Here is a 22443-nt window from a genome sequence, read left to right as displayed (position 1 = left end):
CACCAAACTCATTTGCCGGAAGTGCTGCCAGTTTCAGCATCGTTGAACTCGCGTTGCCCCGTTTTGCGAAAACAAAAACACTCCCGCAGTTCCCGGAAAGTGGTGCATTCTGTTTGAGAGTGCAAAACAAATGCCATAAAGTTTATCGCGCCTGGTTTTGCATAACCTGGGGTTTTGCGACGTGCACAATTGTGCCCCCTCGAACAATAAAGTTGCAGGATTTTAGCCAGGGAAGCTTTTAAAGAGAAAAAAAGGTTACGTAATGGGAAAATTTATACGAAAATTTTCATTTTCGAATTGAAGCCCGGTGGAAAATTTAATTATTCGACGTATTTACCTACCACCGTGACCAACATCAAGGCAAAGCCACAATTGGCCCTCCTCCCTTTAATGTGACTTTTTAATTAACTGCCCGTTCGCGGTAATCCAGTGGAACAAATTTTAATTACTTCATCATTGTGTGGTATCTATGGTTTCATAACGTACTCCTGGCAAATTTCACACCCAATTTGGTGTCGATAACTGCATGTGCGTAATGTGACACCAGAATCAGTGCTGAACAGATTCTGCGAAGCAAAACAGCAAATTATGCATGAAATTGTTTGTGTTTGTAATTGTCACTGCAGCGCGACATCAAATCTGCGCTGGTTTGTGTTGCGAATTTTTTGAAATTTCTAGATTTTGTTTTTGTTATTTTATTTAATGAAAAAAATAACTTTTTCCCCAAATTTAAATCAAATTCACTGTTGCCAGTTGCTCTCATTATTTGAACTAAATCAAGATAACCCGGGCAGACGGTGATAACAAAATGCATGCCATTTCAATAACAAATACTGTTAAAATAACAGAAACTGTTATGGAATCTTCTTAAAAAATACATTTTTGCATAAGGGTTTAATAACAGTTTATGTTATCATAACAAAATTTGTTATTGGTCTGATATTGGTTGAAAGCCAAAACAACTTAGGAATAACATTTTTTGTTTTGGAAGAATAACTCCAACTGTTATTGGGATGATCGGATTAGTTGTTAAAATAACAAAAAATAATAACAAAGAATTGTTCGAAGAATAACTAAAAATGTTATTAGTCTGTTATGACAATAACAATCCAATAACAAAAAAATCAAAGCGGCGAATAACAAATCTTGTTATAAATAACATAAAATGTTATTGGCCTAGTATTTTCAAATATCAAAAAATGTTATTCCCACGTTATTTTCATGTATTTTCAAATATCAAAAAATGTTATTCCCAAGTTATTTCCGTCTGCTCGGGAACTAAAAAAACTCACAATTATGCGCGTCTCAAATCCCGAGCAGACGGAAATAACATGGGAATAACATTTTTTGATATTTGGAAATACTAGGCCAATAACATTTTATGTTATTTATAACAGGATCTGTTATTCGTCGTTATGATTTTTTTGTTATTGGATTGTTATTGTAATAACAGATTAATAACATTTTTAGTTTTTCTTCGAACAAATCTTTGTTATTATTTTTTGTTATTTTAACAACTAATCCGATCATCCCAATAACAAATGGAGTTATTCTTCCATGACAAAAATTGTTATTAGGATGTTGTTTTGGCTTTCAACCAATATCAGACCAATAAAAAAATTTGTTATGATAACATGAACTGTTATTAAACCCTTATGCAAAAATGGATTTTTCAAGAAGATTCCATAACATTTTCTGTTATTTTAACAGTATCTGTTATTGAAATGGCATGAATTTTGTTATTACCGTCTGCCCGGGATCAGCCAAATCCGACTTAATCTCAAGATTAGGATATCAGGGGGTACTCGGCACGTGCGTGTTATCATCTTGTCATGTGAGAAAAAAGAATAACAAAAACATGTTTGACGTCATCTGGTAGCGTTGCGGATTTGAGGAGGTCGTACAATTTTTGTGAGTTTTTCCATTTTTTTCAAACATGAGCATTTCTTTAAAAAAAATCGACTCCTATTATTTTAAGTATTTATTCTATTTACAACTTATTCTTGTTTGTCGTAATATTTTTGTGAGTTTTTTCATTCCTTGAGCATGAGCAGTTCTTCAAAATAAAAAAAAGTTCGACTTCTAAAATATTTTTAAGTTTTTATTTTGTTTTTGAAAACAGACATTTTTCATTTTCTACAATGTCGTAAAATTTTTGTGAGTTTTTTCCATTTTTTCAAAAATGAGCAGTTCTTTCGACTTATAAAATAATTTTTGAAGTTTTTTTTTATATGAACCTTTTCTTTACTGTCGTAAAATTTTTGTGAATTTTTTTTTAATATGAGGAGATCTTTTCAAAAAAGGTCGACCTCTGAATTTTTTTTAAGTTTTTATTTCGTGTTTAAAAACAGCCTATTCTACACTGTCGTAAAATTTTTGTGAGTTTTTCCATTTTTTTTTTAAACGATCATTGAAAAAAAGTGACTTCTAAAAAATTTGGGAAGTTTGTTTTAATTTAGAAAAAACTACCTTTTCTTGCAGTCATAATATTTTTGTGAGTTTTTCCCTTTTTTAAATATGAGCAGTTCTTCCTAAAAAAAAGTTGGACTCATTAAATATTTTTTTAAGTTTTTATTTTTAACTTAGTTTCAAAAACCTGAATTAACAAAAAAACGACCTTTTTTCCTTTCGACGTTTTGTTCATAAGACCTTTTGTCCATTCGACCTTATGTCTTTCGACCTTTTGTTACACATTCTATTAAATCATTGTTATTATTATTATTATTATTTTTTTCAATAATCTATGCTTCGACGATAGCAATATTTTCTCTCATTAATCTTCAAATTCAAATGATTTTGAAATTAATTTAAAAACATTATGACATCCCCATGGCAAAATATGGCATTTTGCTTCAACATGTTTTTCATACAAGTCTCAAAAAAAAAAAGAAATGTTACGGGTCTGTCATACAAAATTGCCATGCGAATATTCGAAAATATTGCGAAAATATTGATGGACATTTCTGATCGATTTGGTGTCTTCGGTAAAGTAAAGGACTTTTAAAAACATAATACCCGTTTTTTGTAATTTGACTTTTTATGCCTAAAAGTTAAACTACCAAAAACACGTTATTTACATACTATCGAAATAAATTATATGTTTTAAGGGACTAAAAAGGGACTCTTTTAAGCTATGAATATTCAAAAAAGGTTAAAAAAAACTTGTAAAGGAATTATTATTTATTTTATTTTATTTTGTTTTAGATGACAAAAAAACCCATCCTTTTTGCTATGGTACAAATTGGTCAAAATTCATTTGGCAGTGTTGAATTTCCAATGTTAAAAATTGAAACTGTTGCGATCACGAAATGTGATCTTTTCAATAAAAAATTATTTCAACTACTGAAAACTGGATAATTTGCTTTATTTTCTATTTTAAAACAAATAATTAAATTTCTGAAATATTATTAGATGTTAAATTTATAAGATCAAAAAAGTTTGAATTTTTCACATTAAAAATTGCACCAACAGTTTCCGAGTTGAACATTATAGACTAATTGGGTGACAGAAGAGAGAAATTTATTTCCATCAATTTGAATTCTTTGTGAGGCTGTATCGCAGAAACTAATTGCTCGATTTTCAAAGTTGCATAATATATTTTCAATACCAGTGCCGAAAAGTTCTACTTTTCAGCACTGAAATGGGTGCTGTTGAACTATTCAGCACTAGTATCGAAAAGTAACATTTTTCAGTATGTGTTCATAACTAAAACATACTGAAAAATGTTACTTTTCGATACTAGTGCTGAAAAATAGAACTTTTCGGCACTGGTATTGAAAGGTATTAATTTTCCATTCTGTTATTTTTAGTAGATAACAAATTCTTTAAATACTTTTAATTCTTGAAATTCTTAAAATTCCTAAAATTCTTAAAATTCCTAAAATTCTTAAAATTCTTAAAACTCTTAAAATTTTTAAAATTCTTAAAACTCTTAAAATTTTTAAAATTCTTAATTTTTTAAAATTGTTAGAATTCTTAAAATTCTTTAAATTCTTTAAATTCTTTGAATTCTTTAAATTGTTAAATTCTTTAAATTCTTTAAATTCTTTAAATTCTTTAAATTCTTTAAATTCTTTAAATTCTTTAAATTCTTTAAATTCTTTAAATTCTTTAAATTCTTTAAATTCTTTAAATTCTTTAAATTCTTTAAATTCTTTAAATTCTTTAAATTCTTTAAATTCTTTAAATTCTTTAAATTCTTTAAATTCTTCAAATTCTTTAATTTCTTTAAATTCTTTAAATTCTTTAAATTCTTTAAATACTTAAAATTCCTTAAATTCTCTAAATTCTTTAAATTCTTTGAATTCTTAAAATTAAACTCGGTAAATCTCGGTGGATAAATGTACGACTCGTGCTGAAAAAATCTTTATTTTGCAACTTAAACTACTATTTTAAAATTGAAATCTTGCAAAAAAAAAAACAAAAAATCATATCTAAACGTAGAAATATCTTTAAAACGGTAATCTTTATTTTAAAAAATAATTGTGAAGTACTTTTCGATTAAAAGTTCTATTTTTCTTTAACCCTTTCAAGCCTGAATTTTGAAAAAAATATTTTTTGAGTTAACTACGGGAAAATGATTCTAATGACCATACGAAAATTATAGGCCAGCTTTAAAAAATTTCATTTTTGGGGCATAAATGACCCATTTAGGCCTGAAAGGGTTAAAAAATGTTCTTTGATTTTTTTTTGTTAAGATTTTCCAGAACAATATTTTTCAAAATTGTATGACGCCAGATTTTACAACATCAAAGTATTTTGTCTCAGAAGTTGTATTTTTTAGGTTCCCTAAAACATATTAAAAAAAATCGAAAATTATAAACTTTTTCCGAAAAAGTCCTGATCATAACCTTCAACTTTGCCGAAGACACCAAATCGACCATAAAACCTCATCCCTCAAAATTGCATAGAAACTTGTATGGAAAAACTAATTTTGCATACGGACTGCATGGACAAAGTTTCATTCAAATCAAAGATACAAAAAATTGTCGATTTGCGAAATCGTAGATAACCATTTCTGTAAAGTGTTTCTACAATAAAAAAAAAAAAAAAAAAATGTTGCTACCGATGGGATTTAAACCTAGTACTCACAAAGAGGTCTCGCGCCCTAGCCCGCTCGGTTATCGGAAACGTTGCCAAGTGGAAAGGATAACCGCTTATACATTATTATACAAAACTCCGTACAATGTTGCCACACCCCATACAAATTATGAAGAACAGTTGAAAAACCGTTTCTACTATTCACTTTTTTTGCCAATATTTCAGCAAAAATGAAAAAAAAAAAAATGTTTTCTGTTTATAAAACCAATTATAATTAACTTTACTAGGTGTGTTGGATCCTCCAGCTTTTCGATTCCAGAGCTGTTGGAGCACCAGAGGACCAAAATCCGTATGAAAGTGTGGTTAAATCTTCTCGGAATTCGCAGAAACCCTCTTATCGGGTGTATTCACACATTGTAGTCTAGGATGTGCTAGCTGATATCAGTGAGATAGTACGGTGAACAACCGCACACACACACACAAACCTTCTTCACACAATGTGATCCATTGATAAACCCACTCGAGACCGATTTGTGTGTGTGTGTGTGCGTCCATATTTACCGTCTGAAGCTCTCCAAAAAACGATAGTATGTGTGCGAGATCGAAGATAACTCCACCGCTGAATGGTGGAAAGGGATTTATTTTTGTGAATGAAAATTTTTGCCACCTTTTCGAGACAAAGCAAGAGAGTGAGCGAACTGTTGTGTTTGTTCTCGTCTTAGTGGGCAGAAAGGCGATAATGGGACCGATTGATTGGTTTCTGAAAAGCTGTTTCTTTTTTAATTAATGATGTTTCAAGAGTGTGTCAATTTGTGCTGCACGAAGTGATGTGATAATTACTTTATTGGATTGGTTTAAGTCGATCGGATCTTAATTAGAAAATTAAGTTCTGTTATTTTCAATATTATTTAAAACTTTTACTTTCCTCTCAGATAACCTTTCGTAATCGGTGCAAATGGTTGGAATTTCCAGTTTGTTCAACTTTTTATTTACAGTTCACGACTAGTTGTTTTCACTTTCCAGCGTCTGCTGAACAGAACATAAGATTATGATCACGTTCTCAAGTTTCCAAGCTGTCACCTCAGCAGTGTCAGAGAATCACGTGTTGGCTCGTTTTATTTACCAACAAAAAAAATTTTCGCTCGATAGTAAAAGTACGTCATAATCGAAGAAAAAGCCCTTAAGTTTTTACGATGTTGAGACTGAAGTGTACTGTAACAAAAAACCGCGTGTTGATGCTCTTTTACCGGGGAAAAAAGCTCCGGTGGCATTTTGATGCAACAATATTTACGACTTGGTGCACCGACTGGCTGTTTTTGTCTTCCCGGGTGTCCCGGGAATTGTGTTGTGTAACGCGTTAGAAGCAGGGCACTTAAAAGTGCTGAGAACATTAACCTTGGGGCGTTCCACTTCTGAAATTTTGATAAATAGCTAATAATTTCGTAGCCGGCCGTAAATTTTAGGTTCCTAAAATTCTTAAAATTGTTCACATTCTTAAAAATCTTAAAATTCTTAAAATTTTTGAAATTCTTAAAATTCTTAAAATTCTTAAAATTCTTAAAATTCTTAAAATTCTTAAAATTCTTAAAATTCTTAAAATTCTTAAAATTCTTAAAATTCTTAAAATTCTTAAAATTCTTAAAATTCTTAAAATTCTTAAAATTCTTAAAATTCTTAAAATTCTTAAAATTCTTAAAATTCTTAAAATTCTTAAAATTCTTAAAATTTTTAAAATTCTTAAAATTCTTAAAATTTATAAAATTCTTAAAATTCTTAAAATTCTTAAAATTCTTAAAATTCTTAAAATTCTTAAAATTCTTAAAATTTTTAAAATTTTTAAAATTCTTGAAATTTTTCAAATTCTTTAAATTCTTGATATTTAAATTCTTAAAATTCTTAAAATTCTTTAAATTCTTTAAATTCTTAAAATTCTTAAAATTCTTAAAACTCTTAAAATTCTTAAAATTCTTAAAATTCTTAAAATTCTTAAAATTCTTAAAATTCTTAAAATTCTTAAAACTCTTAAAACTTTTAAAATTCTTAAAATTCTTAAAATTCTTAAAATTCTTAAAATTCTTAAAATTTTTAAAATTCTTAAAATTCTTAAAATTCTTAAAATTCTTAAAATTCTTAAAATTCTTAAAATTCTTAAAATTCTTAAAATTATTAAAATTATTAAAATTATTAAAATTCTTAAAATTCTTAAAATTCTTAAAATTCTTAAAATTCTTCAAATTCTTAAAATTCTTCAAATTCTTCAAATTCTTCAAATTCTTAAACTTCTTAAAATTCTTAAAATTCTTTAAATTCTTAAAAATTTTAAAATTCTTAAAATTCTTAAAAATCTTAAAATTCTTAAAATTCTTAAAATTCTTAAAATTCTTAAAATTCTTAAAATTCTTAAAATTCTTAAAATTCTTAAAATTCTTAAAATACTCAAAATTCTTAAAATTCTTAAAACTCATAAAATTCTTAAAATTTTTAAAATTCTTAATATTCTTAAAATTCATATGAATTTTGAAATTCTTAAATAAATTACAGCGCTGAATATTATTTTAAATTCTTAAAATGTTTAAAAAAATTAAAATTCGTAAATTCTTAACAATCTGAAAATTCTTAAAATTATATATTTTTAAATTTTCTTGGATTTTCGTTCTTTTATTAAAACGTTTAAACATAATAATTTGTTAAATTATTTCAAACTCGAGCAAACTTCAATCCATTCCTTCGAAAGAAAGACAAAAAAACTCCGCTCCAGAGCCTTGTCGGATTTACAACACTATCACTTTCCCCTCACGGCGGAGATAAGAAGACCCCAGAGTTGCGTCGGATCTCGCCCACGTCGCACACCCGGGGCTTTGTGTGGAACGCAAAGTTCGCAGGAAAAGCTAGCTCTATTACGAAGTTGTAGGATGCTGCATTTTCCTAGGAAATGGTGATTTATGACGGTGCGCCATTGTGCCTTACCGGCGTAAAGTGGCTCGAACGATGTAATGTGACGTGTGAAATGCGCGCGACCGAGTTGGGTCGGCCGTGGCGCAGTTGGTAGCGGGCAGGTTTGCACGCGCAGGGCGTGGGATCGAATCTCAGCGTGAAGAAATTTTTTTTGACAGATTTTTTTTTACATTTTATGAAAAATTATTTCTGTGAATGTGCTGATAGTTCCACACGTGGAACTCGTAAATTTTACTGCCCGGGTTTTTTTTCTGCTTTGTGGTGCATCATTTTTACGATGCAATCACATTGTTTGGTTGTTGGCGATAAAATGCTCATCGAAGAGCTACAAAAGTGGAAACTTTCCAAATGACAGCTTTGTGAGTCAGTGTGAACAGGTGGAGGTGTACCATTTAAGCTACAAAACACTACTTTTAAGCTTAGTTTAATTCAGTAGTCGTCTGATGGAAAATTCCATCAGTTTTTTTGGGGCTTCCAAAAGCGGAAATCGAATATTGGCACATTCGCGTGTACTGATAACACAGTCCAACAAGATTTTGTCTCTGAGACGAGTATATGTGTTCCTAGTAGATTTTTGCCTGCTGAATCCGAATCCGGGTCCAGAATTGCTCCAAATGGTCCCAATTTTGAGATACACCCGTTTGAAATGTTAGTTTAGGCCAAAATTAGCTACTTTGTCGACTATTTTACAAAAGAACTATTGAATAAACAAATAAACCAATACATGTATCTTAAAGTTCACGTTTTCCCCTTTCTGAAACACCCCTGGTTTTTATAATTTGATTGTTTCTACGCATATTTATAGCCATTTTAAAATTATATTTTCAGTTGGTTCTCATTCAAGTTTTTCCAACTTGCATGCAAGTCAAATTCTAATTTTGAAATGGCTATAAATATGCGTAGAAACAATCAAATTTTAAAAACCAGGGGTGTTTCAGAAAGGGGAGAACGTGAACTTTAAGAAACATGTATTGGTTTATTTGTTTATTCAATAGTTCTTTTGTAAAATAGTCGACAAAGTAGCTAATTTTGGCCTAAACTAACATTTCAAACGGGTGTATCTCAACATTGGGACCATTTGGAGCAATTCTGGACCCGGATTCGGATTCAGCAGGCAAAAATCTACTATGAATACATATTCTCGTCTCAGAGACAAGAAACATTTGATTTTTTGTTGAACTGTGTAATGGATTCAGAAGATAAGCAACAACGTTGCAATCTGCTTTTTTATGGTAGGTCAAACTTTTTATCAACACGCCTAAATCATTACAGGCTATTGAAGCTTTTGAATCAAGCATTTCGAGGAATTGACGAAAATTTGCGAAATCATTCTGTTAGCTATAAATTGGGTTTTGTCGATTGCAATTGATTAGTTTTTGAAGCCTTTTCTTATTTTTGGATTTTTTTTTTTTTTTGTTAAAAACATTGTATTACAAATTTTTAAATTCTTCATCCATTTTCTAAATTCATTGAAAATATGCAATTTTCTTATGCAATGCAATGTTTTTTGTTTCGTAATTCCGAAAATCAGGCTTGAAATTATAAATTTTGTTTTTTTTGCCCCACTCTCACTTGACCTCGACCAAAGCCGAGAAAATAGAAGTCTAAAGAACTGAAAACAGTCTACAATGCAGTTTTCTGGATTCTTAATCAGGTATAGCATGTTTGTGCTCGTTTAAAAATATTTTGAATTGCCATAAAATTCCAATATAAAAATAATAAAAATTTGATTTTTATAAAATTCTCAAAATTCTTTAAATTTAGAAAATTCTTAAAATTCTTTGAAATTTTAAAACTTTTAAAATTAATTGAAATTTTAAAACTTTTTTGAAATTCTTATTTTTTTTAATTTCTTTATTTTTTTTTGACAAAACTAACTCATAAATTTTTTTGATTTTTTTGAATTTTTAGAATTCGTGTTCTTCTAAAAAAATGTTTAAAAATAACAATTTGTTAAATTAATTCAAACTCGAGCAAATTTCAAATATTTTACTGAAAAATTTATTATTAAATTTTTGAATTAAAGTTAAAAACTAACTGAACAGCAATAAATTAAAAATATCATATTTTAAATCTTGAGTTTTACACAAATTATATCAATCCTCGAAAAGACATTTTTTTTAATACAAAACAATCAGGAGGAGGCAATAAAAGAGACCACCAAATTTCAGAAACAGTCAAGAATGAGACTTAAAAGAAAGTCCACAAACAATAAAAAAAAATTAAGAAAGAGTCCAGAAAATACTAACAAAGAGTCAAGAATGTGTCAAGAAAAAGTCGAGAAGAGCAATTCTCTACCAAAACCGGAAATGGATTTTATCTGTATTTTTGATTTGGCTCAAACTTTGTGGGGGCCTTCCCTATGACCAAAGAAGCTTTTTATTGTCATTGGTTCACCCATATAAGCCTCCATACAATTTTGGCAGCTGTCCATACAAAAATGGTACGTAAATATTCAAACAGCTGTAACTTTTGAGTGAATTTTCTGATCGATTTGGTGTCTTCGGCAAAGTTGTAGGTATTGTTGAGGGCTATTGAGAAAAAAATAGGTACACGGAAGAAAAAAATTGCAGATTTTTTTATCATTTTTTTTCACAAAAAATCAATTTCCCAAAAAATGTATCTTTTGATTTTCGAGATTTTTTTATATGTTTTAAAGGATAAAACCCCCCCCAAAAACGTAAAAAAAAATCACGAATGTTTCATGTATTAACATTGAAAGTCGGACCAATCTTCAATGTTTCTTAAACAATTTTATAGCAAATTTTCTGAACCTTTAAAAAAAATGTTTAGAAATTGGTCATTGGTCACTATTTTAAAAAATCGAAAAACTGAAAATATTTCGCTAAAATCTAACTTTTGGTGGCTGTATCTTGAAAACGGAGCCTTTTTATCAAAAAATCTGTAAAGTGCTCTTCGATTGCAAATTCAATTTTACATTAAAAAATTATGGCTCACAATTTGCGGGTTTTTGTCCCCTTAAACATATAAAAAAATCTCGAAAATAAAAAAATACGTATTTTGGGAAATTGAGTTTTTGTGAAAAAAAGTTGATTAAAAATTCTGCAACTTTTTATACGTGTACCTTTTTTTCTCAATATTCCTCAACAATACCTTGAACTTTGCCCAAGACACCAAATTGATTTGGCTCAATGAAAAAATACAAAAAATAAAAATGGTCGAAATCAGCCGATTTCGTAGAGAGTTGCTCAGAAGTAGTAGAGTGTTAAAAGTGTCTAGAAAGTTCCCAAAAAGAGACAAGAAATGAACAAGAAAGAGTGAAGAAAATACCAAGAAAGAATCAAGAAACAGTCAAAAAAGAGTTAAGAAAGATCCAAAAAATAGTCTAGAAATGGCTGAGAAAGAGTCAAGAATGTTTTAAGCAAAAGTCCAGAAAGAGTCTAAAAATAGTCCAGGAAGTGTCCAAAAAGGGCCAAGAAAGAGTCAAGAAAGAGCCCTAAATTAGTCAAGAAATGACTGAGAAAGAGTCAAGATTGTGTCAATAAACTAAAGTCCAGAATGGTTTAAAAATAGTCAAGAAATAGTCCTGAAACAGTTAAAAAAAAAGAGTCCAAAAAGAGTTTGAAATGGAAAAAAATTAATTCCAGAAACAGTGTAAAAGATTCGTTAAGAAAAGACCAAGAGAGAGTCCACGAACAGTAAAAAAAAAGTAAAGAGGGAGCAAAAAAGTTAAAAAGACCCCTAAACAGTCAAGAAACGACCAAAAAAATAGTCAAAAGAGAGAGTCAGAAAAGTGCCCGAAAAGAGTAAAAATAAGCAAAGAAAGAGCGATGAAGAGTTAATGGTCAACCCAGGCAGACGGTAATAACAAAATTCATGCCATTTCAGTAACAAATACTGTAAAAATAACAAAAAGTGTTATGGAATATTCTTGCAAAATCCATTTTTGCATAAGAGTTTAATAACAGTTTATGTTATCATAACAAAATTTGTTATTGGTCTGATATTGGTTGAAAGCCAAAACAACTTTGGAATAACATTTTTTGTTATGGAAAAATAACTCCAACTGTTATTGGTTATAATAACAAAGATTTGTTCGAAGAATAACTTAAAATGTTATTAGTCTGTTATTACAATAACAATCCAATAACAAAAAAAATCATAACTGCGAATAACAAACTTGTTAGAAATAACATAAAATGTTATTGGCCTAGTATTTTCAAATATCAAAAAATGTTATTCCCAAGTTATTTCCGTCTGCTCGGGAAGAAACAAAGACCAATAAAATGTCAAGAAAGAGTAAAAAAGAGCCTGAAAAAAAATAACTTAGCACAAAAAAACAGGAATACAAAAAAACAGTCAAACAGAAATCAAGAAAAAAAATACCTTAAAGGGTCAAAAAAGAGCGCAGAATGTGTCGAGAAAGAGAAAATGCCAAGAAAGTGGCCAGAAAGAGTTAAAAGCGAGTAAAAACGAGTCAAGAAAGAGCCGAAAAATAGAAACTAAAGACCCGGGCAGACGGTTATAACAAAATTCATGCTATTTCAATAACAAATACTGTTAAAATAACAAAAAGTGTTATGGATTATTCCTGTAAAATCCATTTTTGCATAAGAGTTTAATAACAGTTTATGTTATCATAACAAAATTTGTTATTGGTCCGATATTGGATGAAAGCCAAATCAACTTGGGAATAACATTTTTTGTTATGGAAGAATACCTCCAACTGTTATTGAGATGATCGGATTAGTTGTTAAAATAACAAAAAATAATAACAAAGATTTGTTCGAGGCATAACATAAAAATGTTATTAGTCTGTTATTACAATAACAATCAAATAACAAAAAAATCATAACGACGAATAACAAATATTGTTATAAATAACAAAAAATGTTATTGGCCTAGTATTTTCAAATATCAAAAAATGTTATTCCCAAGTTATTTCCGTCTGCTCGGGGAGTCACGAATGAACCAAGAAAATTCAAGAATGAGTATAAAATTAATAACTTAGTGAAACGAATACATAAAATTTTACACAACATTTTTTTTTTAGATTTGTCGATCCCCTATCAAGAAAATGTTCATTTCTGACGTGAAATTTGTTGCATCCGGAAAATCATGAAACCTGTCAAAACGGAGAGCTAATTTCCTTTAGATCCTCTCTTCTAAAAGGGTAGTTTCTTAACCGTCAAGTATCCACGTCAAGCTCAGCTCACGCTCAACTGATTGATGTAGGTCACCGCCCTTCAAATCAAATCCGCTCTTCGGGAAGGCTTACAGATTTTGATTATTATTATCCCCTCTCTCTAACTTGCTCACTTCTACAAAGATCCTGGTTGCAAATCCAGCGAGCGTCGATGATTGACAGCGCCGCCGACTTTGATGACACTGTCAAGTCGGCAAAACTTCAAACAGAAATTGAAGGCGCGCGCGCGCCGCGATCAAACGAACGCACCAACAACTTCCCAGTTGTTGTCGCGCGGTGAAATTGAAGCTATTAATTAAAACTCCTTAAGGAGGACGGTTTTTTAGGACGGGGAAGCCGCTTTCCCTTCTTTTAATTATAGATAACGGGCTTCAATTTGTCTCCTTGCCCCTTAAATAGTCGTGTATTGACTACTTGTTACTTGTTCCCTCTCTTTAGAAAAAAAAATAGAGTCAGACAGAAAAGACAAAACAAGAAATCAACTTCTAACTAAAAAGGTAGAATTAGAAAATAGAACTTCAAGGAGGAGGGTGGATATAATGACACCCAGGATTCGAGGAAAAATTAATTTCATAATTCCAACTTGTTCAGTCAGTGTTGAAAGTTGCGGGAACGACTACCGTGACGACGGTGGCGGCCAAGAAGAAAGTGATCGAATTTCAAATATGTGAGGCTCGGCAAGACTGTTGAACACAACGAAATGCAGGACAGCATTTAATGATTTCATGGTCTAGTTTCATGAAATCATGAACCAAATTCACGAAATCATGAACCGAGTATATGCAATCATGAATCTAATTTATGAAATCGTGAATAAAATTCATGAAATCATGAAATTGTGAATCAAGTTCACGTGCTCATCAAATCGTGAAGGAAACTCATCAAATCATGAATCGAGTTCATGAAATCATGAATCGAGTTCATGAAATCATAAATCGAATTTATGAAATCATGAATCGAATTCATGAAATCATGAAATCGTGCATCGAATTCAATTATTCATGAAATCATGAATAGAATTTATGAAATCATGAAATCGTGCATCGAATTCAAACATTCATGAAATCATGAATCGAATTCATGAAATCATGAAATCGTGCATCGAATTCAAACATTCATGAAATCATGATTCGAATTCATGAAATCGTGCATCGAATTCAATCATTCATGAAATCATGAATCGGAATTATGAAATCATTAATCGAATTTATGAAATCATGAATTGAATTCATGAAATCGTTCATCGAATTCATTCATTCATGAAATCATGAAACCTTGCATCGAATTCAATCATTCATGAAATCATGAATCGAATTTATGAAATCGTTAATCAAATTCATGAAATCATGAAATTGTGAATCAAATTCACGTGCTCATCAAATCGTGAAGGAAATTCATCAAATCATGAATCGAGTTCATGAAATCATAAATCGAATTTATGAAATCATGAATCGAGTTCATGAAATCATGAATCCAATTCATGAATCGAGTTCATAAAATCATGAATCGAATTCATGAAATCATGAAATTGTGAATCAAATTTACGAACTCATCAAATCATGAAGGAATCATGAATCGATTTCATGTAATCACGTATTGAGTTCATACAATCATGAATCGAGTTCATGAAATCATGAATCCAAATCATGAGTCGAGTTCATAAAATCATGAATCGAGTTCATGAAATCATGAATCTAATTCATGAAATCATGCATCGAATTCAAACATTCATGAAATCATGATTCGAATTCATGAAATCGTGCATCGAATTCAATCATTCATGAAATCATGAATCGAAATTATGAAATCATTAATCGAATTTATGAAATCATGAATTGAATTCATGAAATCGTTCATCGAATTCATTCATTCATGAAATCATGAAACCTTGCATCGAATTCAATCATTCATGAAATCATGAATCGAATTTATGAAATCGTTAATCAAATTCATTAAATTATGAAATTGTGAATCAAATTTACGAACTCATAAAATCGTGAAGGAAATTCATCAAATCATGAATCGATTTCATGAAATCATGTATTGAGTTCATAAAATCATGAATCGAGTTCATGAAATCATGAATCCAAATCATGAATCGAGTTCATGAAATCATGAATCGAATTCATGAAATCATGCATCGAATTCAATCATTCATGAAATCATGATTCGAATTCATGAAATCGTGCATCGAATTTAATCATTCATGAAATCATGAATCGAGTTCATAAAATCATGAATCGAGTTTATGATATCATGAATCGAATTCATGAAATCATGAATCGAATTTATGAAATCATGAAATCGTGCTTCGAATTCAATCATTTATGAAATCATGAATAGAATTTATGAAATCATGAAATCGTGCATCGAATTCAATCATTCATGAAATCATGATTCGAATTCATGAAATCGTTCATCGAATTCAATCATTCATGAAATCTTGAATCGAATTTATGAAATCGTGAATCAAATTCATGAAATCATGAAATTGTGAATCAAATTTATGAACTCATCAAATATTGAAGGAAACTCATCAAATCATGAATCGATTTCATGAAATCATGTATTGAGTTCATAACATCATGAATCGAGTTCATGATATCATGAACCGAATTTATGAAACCGTGAATCAAATTCATGAAATCAAAATGAAAAATTGTGAATCAAATTTACGAGCTCATAAAATCGTGAAGGAAATTCATCAAATCATGAATCGAATTCATGAAATCGTGCATCGAATTTATAAAACTAAAATTAAATCAAAATTTTCGAAAATCGAGAAATTAGGTTGATTTCTTTGTAGGTCATAAATATCTTAAAGATTCTTTTGTTTTCAACATTTCCTCACAATTGCAAGCATTCCCCAATGTATAATTTGCATTCAACCAGTCAAACACCGTCCCTTCTTTCTCCGACACCTTTTTGCCCGAGGAGGAGCAGCCCAATGTTGACGATGAAAAACGCTTTTCCCCTTTTTCCCCCCTTTGAGTCGGCCTGCCTGCCTGGCGATATGTTTTCATTCTGCGGAATAATAAATAAATTTTCATCTCGTTTTCCCGGGACTGCTCAAAATGGTGCTCATTTTTCGTTGCTTTCGCAGTATAATTCAACAATCGCAAAACCTTTCCTTTATTGTGGAAAATGGAAAGTACTGTGCGGTTTTCCTTTTTCCCTCGCTCGTTTTCCACGATAAGGAGGAAGGTTTTTCTCGTTTGTTCTCTATTTGGTCAGGATAATTGCTTCGAAGTATTTTTCGACGCACTCAACTCCTCTACGCTGGAGTGGGGTCGGCCGAAAATTCCGGCTAGCTAATCAAAATCAGCTTACCTCCACTCTGGGGAGGAGCACTTATCCAATTCCGGGACTTTTGGGACCGGGACGAGTTTATCAGGGCTGGTTCGATTGACCAATTTAGGTTTCAGCTAAAACAGCTTATGCAATTTTTGCTGGAACTTTCGGAAATAACCTATCGTTTCTGGAAACCGTGAAGGTTAGGGTTGTGACCCTTTTTGGGCCTAATAAGCTAAGCTTCAACTAATTTATCAAAACATCCTATTTTTTTTTTTCAAAAATTTAAGATGAATATTGAAAAATCAAAACACTTCAAGAGATCAGAAAATTTCACTTATGTTTTGCTGGCCGGCAGCGAAATTATGGGAAAGTATAGTTTGTGGGTTATGAGCAATTCTCGGACACTTCGGACAACGAATATTTTATTTTTTAAATCTGCATCTTTGGAATTAATTTTCACAATTTTGTGTCTTCGGCAAAGTTGTAGATGATGCTCAGAAACAAAAAAATCCACGCTGATAAAATTACCCTTTTTTAAATAAAACTTTTTACACTGAAAAATCAACTGCGCTAAATAACTTGTTTTGAAAAATCTCATTTTGGGATATGTTTTAGTTATCGAATAATTGCATCTTTTGAGTTATGGCACAAGTTGGCCAAAATTCATTGGCAGTGTTGCCAATTTTTCGAAAAAATCATTTTTTTTTTAAACGTGAAAAATTGCAATCAAAAGTTCTTTACATAAAGTTTAATATCGTGTACCGTTTTCAAGTAACAGCGACTTAAAATTAATTTAGAAGACGTGATTTTTTTTTATAACGAAGTCATGACCAAGCTTGATCATATGCAAAACTTTTTTCTTCAAAATGATCAAAAAATCCTACTAATTTGAATTTTTTAATCAAATCTGGAAAAGGGTATATCTTTTATGTGTGTGAGTAATTTTTCTGTTGTAATGTCGCTTTTTAAGTCTAAATTGAGGTAAAATTACATCATAAAAGAGGTAATATTCAACCTTCGAAAATAACACCTTCCAAATTTACACAATTTTTTACTGTCCAGTAAAAATGTGTAAATTTTGTAGGTGTAATATTGGAAGGTTGAATATAACCTTTTATATGATGTAATATTACATCAGTTTAGATTGAAAAAGTGGCATTACATCTGAATAGTGGTAACTTTACACATTTTTAAAGGTTACACATTATTAAAGGTATAGAGTTAACAGATTTTTTTTCAACTTATTTTTTTTAAACACAGTGCACCAAAATAATATTTTTTTATATAATTTTTGGATATGTTTAAAATGACCAAAAATGACGACCCATTGAGCTATACACAGTAAAAAAAAGTCATGGTAATATTACATCTGGGAATGGGTAAATCTTCTGTCAGAAAAATGTGTGATTTTACCTCTAAAAATGTATAATTCACCACTATTTTAGTGTTTTTAAGTCTAAATTGAGGTAATATTACGTCATAAAAGCGGTAATATTACATCGACAAATTTTAACCTTCCAAATTTACACATTTTTTTACTGTGTACCTGCAACTTTTCCGAAGACATCGAATCGGTCAACAAACCCGTTACCAATTTATGAATGTTTTTATAGCATTTTTGTGTGGAAAGCTGCCAACACTGTACATAGATTTGTTAGGACAAAACTATTGACAATTATTGGTCAAATAAAAGAAATAATTTTCTTAAAATTTGTAGGGAAAAAGGCAAACCTGATTACTGAATAATCTCTTTAAGTGTTATATCAAAAATTAAAAAATACAAGCAAAAAAAAGCAATTTGCTTAAAAAATGGGAAATGTTTCTGAAAATAAAGTTAAAAAAAGAAAGTTGTCAAAAATAAAGACAAGGTGAGGAGGTAAATCTTAACAATGATTCAAACTGCAAAAAAAAAAAAAAACAATTCAACATTTTTTTTTACGTATTTTAGATATTCATCCATTTTATCTCTTGAGGTATGATACAAACCGATGAAATTTGCATGATTTTTTGAAAAAAAAAAAACAAAGATTTTTTCAATATACCGAGTGTTAGGTGAAAAAAAAATAAGACATAATTTTTGATTTAAAATTTGAATTTTTATCAAAGTACTTAACAAAAAATAATAATAAAGTTGACTTTTTTAAAGTTACCAAAAAAAAAGTTTAGAAATAGTTGGTCATTTTCGATCATTGTGGTCGTTCAAGCTCATCCGCTACCAGGTTTGTCTAGACGTTAGATAAATCTGGGTATGCCAGATTTATCAAAAAAAATAAAAAGGATCTTAAGATTTCTAATTTGGGCAGAATTTTATTTTATGCAAAAAGAACGAGTCAATCACAATAGTTCTCAATTTAGGTTATTTTTTTTAATTTAAAATTTTTCATGCTGCAAAGAGTTGTATATTTACAACGAGTGCTGAAAGAATGTTTGCGAGTTTGCGAGTTTAGCAAACTGTCAAACACAAAAAACTGCGAGTTTGTTTGTTTGCCATAGTCTAATACCTCCTTAAGTAGTTTCACAACGGAATTGAAAAAAATAAATAAACTGACAGTTATTCTAGATGCTCCCTCTAATTCAAAGTGTTTTTTGGAAGCGCCCTCGTTGGTATTCTTCACGACTGGTAACTTCTTCAATATTCATCAGAACCGTTACGTACAGTCAATCAAAACTAGAGCAACTGTGCCAAATTTCATCATAATTTCTAATTCATCACATTCATTCGCACTCCCGCCCAAAACTAACCTGCGTATTAATGCGCGCAGCTTCTTCTTTGGAATTAATCAATCACATCAAACAGAATATCAAAAATGTAGTCAGCCCAAACTTTCTCCTTCATCTCTCGCAACGTGTGTGCGACGTAACAGGAGACGGTTGGCCACTTGGCAATTCCGTTCACTCCTCACTGATCCTGCCAATTCGCATTAATCTCATTAAAAGAGAAGGAGGGCTTGAAGTTTTTCGCCAGCTCCAGGAGGGGCCCAGTACTAGGTGCGGCTCACATAATTAATTCAGCAGAGCAGAGCAGGCTCAGTGGTTCGGCGCTGGTTGCCATGGCGTCGGCCCATCACTCATCCGTCCGGGGCCAGAGAGCTGGGCGAACGGCTTGGACTTCATGGCGTGCTAGGTTCTCTGTTCGGTTAGATCCGGAGTCAGGAGAAAACAAAACTTTTCTAATGAAATTATCAAGGATATTTTGTTGTTGTTATTGTTTGAAGGAAATGAACCTGTTTAGATTGGGTATGGTTCGACTTCGACTGTTTTGAAACTATTTATTCGACATAAAAGCATCGAGTTTTCTTAATATTTTTTTAATGATGCGTTTGAAAAAAATGAGGGGCGTTGTCAGCTGAACGGTTGATCACATTAGAATTGAGTTATTTTTTAATTTTTCTTCTGAAATTTCCAGGTTATTTTGAGTATTTTTTTTCCTTTTTTTTTAGGTGGCGTTCCAAGTAATTTTGAATATTTTTTCAAAGGGGCGTTTGGCAAATTTGAGGGGCGTTGCCATCTGCACACAAAATCTTACTAGAATTTAAGTTATTTCAGGAGCTTTTAAGTTTTTACAATTATTAAGTGGCGTTTCCAAGCTAATTTTAATATTTTTTCAAAGGGGCGTTTGACAAATTTGAGGGGCGTTGCCAGTTGAACACAAAATTTCGGGAGAATTTAATGAATTTTAGGAGCGCTTAAGGTTTCCTTATTATTAAGTAGTGTTCCAAGTAATTTTGAATATTTTTTCTTCAAAGGGGCGTTTGCCAAATTTAAGGGGCGTTGCCAGCTGAACACAAAATATCAGGAGAATTTGATGAATTTTAGGTGCGTTTTAGTTTTATAAATTTTAGAGTGGCGTTTCTAAGTTATTTTTAAATATTTTTTCATGGGGGCGTTTGGCAAATTTGAGGGGCGTTGCCAGCTGAACACAAAATCTCAGGAGAATTTGAGGAATTATGGGAGCGACAAAATTTTCTGAATTATTTAATGGCGTTCCATGTTATTTTAAATATTTTTTCAAAGGGGCGTTTGACAAATTTGAGGGGCAATTCCAGCTAAAAAAGAATCTACGGAGCATTTGATGAATTTTAGGAGCGTTTTATTTTTCTTGATTATTTAGTGGCGTTCTATGTTATTTTCAATAGTTGTTCAAAGGGGCGTTTGACAAATTTAAGGGGCGTTGCCAGTTGAACACAAAATTTCAGGAGAATTTGATGAATTTTAGGAGCGCTTAAGGTTTCCTTATTATAAGGTAGTGTTCCAAGTAATTTTGATTTTTTTTTCAAAGGGGCGTTTGACAAATATGAGGGGCGTTTCCAGCTAAAAAAGAATCTACGGAGCATTTGATGAATTTTAGAAGCGTTTTATTTTTCTTCATTATTTAGTGGCGTTTCTAAGTTATTTTCAATATTTTTTCAAAAGGGCGTTTGACAATTGTGAGGGGCGTTACCAGCTGAACACAAAATCTTTAAGGAATTTTAGGATCGTTTAAGCTTTCTTCATTATCAAGTGGCGTTTCCAAACTATTTTGAATATTTTTTAAAGGGGCGTTTGCCAAATTTGAAGGGGCGTTTCCAGAGTGTCACCCAACTAATAATCGCTTCTTCTCTCCCTTTTTTTCCAGAAGAACCGTAAGCCGCGCGCCCTTCTAGGAGTCAGGAGCTGGTGCTGCCCTCTTGCCGCGTGCACCGCAGCCGCCGCCCTCCGCCCTTTACGTTCTTAAGCACACACGTAACGGCCCCGCGCGCCATGTCGCTGTGGGCCCGCGTCAACCAGCTGCCGCCGCCGGTGCTGGAGCAGATCCGGTACATCTACGGCAACAGCTTCCCGATCGAGGTGCGCCACTACCTGGCCGAGTGGATCGAGGATCGGCTGCTGTGAGTTACGATCAAAAGCAAATTTTTGCGGGGTGGATTGAGATTGAGGTTATGTTTGTTTGGTTTTCAGGAACGCCCCATCTTACCAGCATGAGCAGGATGCGGCGTACGAGCAGGAAGCGGCCACATTTTTGAACCAGTTGATCAACGAGCTGGAGCGGACGGCGATAAATCTGCCCGAGGACAACGTGACGGGGCGGATCCGGTTGAACGAGTCGGCGCGCAACTTCCGGCAGCTGTTTTCGCACAATCCGTCGCAGTTGTACTCACACCTGATCAATTGTCTGCAGCGGGAGCGGCAGTGTATAGCGTACCCAAATGAGTGCGTCAACGTGCAGGATCCGGAGATTGCGGAGGTCATCAACGGGCTGCAGGAGTTGCAGATGCTGGTGCGGGTCAGCGAGAACGACAACCGCAACTTGGTGAAGGACTACGAGCACCTGCAGCTGGAGATTCACGAGATCACGAAGAACAAGGCGCTGCTGGAGAACTTGGACAATGCGGCGTTGCGGGAACATGCCCGGACGACGCTGGCCCAGCAGGAACGGCAAGTCAACGAAATGGTCAACCTCATCACCGGCAAGCGGCTCCAGCTGGTGGAGAACTTCCGCAAGACGATCCAGCTGACGTCACAGGTCCAGGAGAAGGTCCTCCACAAGTACCTCACCAACTGGAAGATCAACCAGGGCTTCGCCGGCAACGGAGCGTCCGGCATGAGCGCAAGCAATCTGGACACGATCCAGGCCTGGTGCGAAAGTCTCGCCGAGATCATCTGGAACACCAAGGACCAGATCCGGCTCGCGATGAAGAACAAACAAAAGCTCAACATCGAAGAGCCCAACCTGCCCGACTTCCTGCCCCAATCCCTGGTCGAGGTCACAAACCTCCTGAAAGCCCTAATCACGACGACCTTCATCATCGAGAAGCAGCCGCCGCAGGTCATGAAGACCAACACCCGGTTCGCCGCGACCGTCCGCCTCCTGATCGGCAACACGCTCAACATCCGGATGAGCAACCCGCTGGTTCGCGTTTCAATTATTTCAGGTACGAGCTATGACCATAGTAAGTTCGCCTTGGTTCACCGGTCATCATCTTCCCACACACAAACACCTCCCTTTT

The 22443-nt window shown here is 32.5% G+C and overlaps 2 protein-coding genes across 8 annotated transcripts in view; both read left to right on the top strand.

The window, feature by feature from the left end:
* The window catches only part of LOC128093133 (uncharacterized), a 356259-nt gene that overhangs the window by 237755 nt on the left and 96061 nt on the right, over nucleotides 1-22443 (top strand). The window lies entirely within an intron of this gene.
* The window catches only part of LOC120432275 (signal transducer and transcription activator), a 145418-nt gene that overhangs the window by 87725 nt on the left and 35250 nt on the right, over nucleotides 1-22443 (top strand). For 5 of the 7 annotated variants that reach the window (XM_039597460.2, XM_039597462.2, XM_052708924.1 and 2 more), the window contains 2 exons: nucleotides 21072-21324; nucleotides 21395-22386. In XM_039597460.2, the coding sequence (XP_039453394.1) occupies nucleotides 21197-21324; nucleotides 21395-22386 (1120 nt within the window). In that variant the 5' untranslated portion in view covers nucleotides 21072-21196. The remainder of the gene's footprint in view (nucleotides 1-21071; nucleotides 21325-21394; nucleotides 22387-22443) is intronic. The other 2 variants (XM_052708928.1, XM_039597459.2) reach the window with 2 other exon arrangements.

Source organism: Culex pipiens, chromosome 1 (assembly GCF_016801865.2).
Source record: "Culex pipiens pallens isolate TS chromosome 1, TS_CPP_V2, whole genome shotgun sequence".
Lineage (NCBI taxonomy): Eukaryota > Metazoa > Arthropoda > Insecta > Diptera > Culicidae > Culex > Culex pipiens.
The sequence above is the reverse complement of the archived record's forward strand: the minus strand, read 5'-3'. Positions and strand labels throughout refer to the sequence as shown.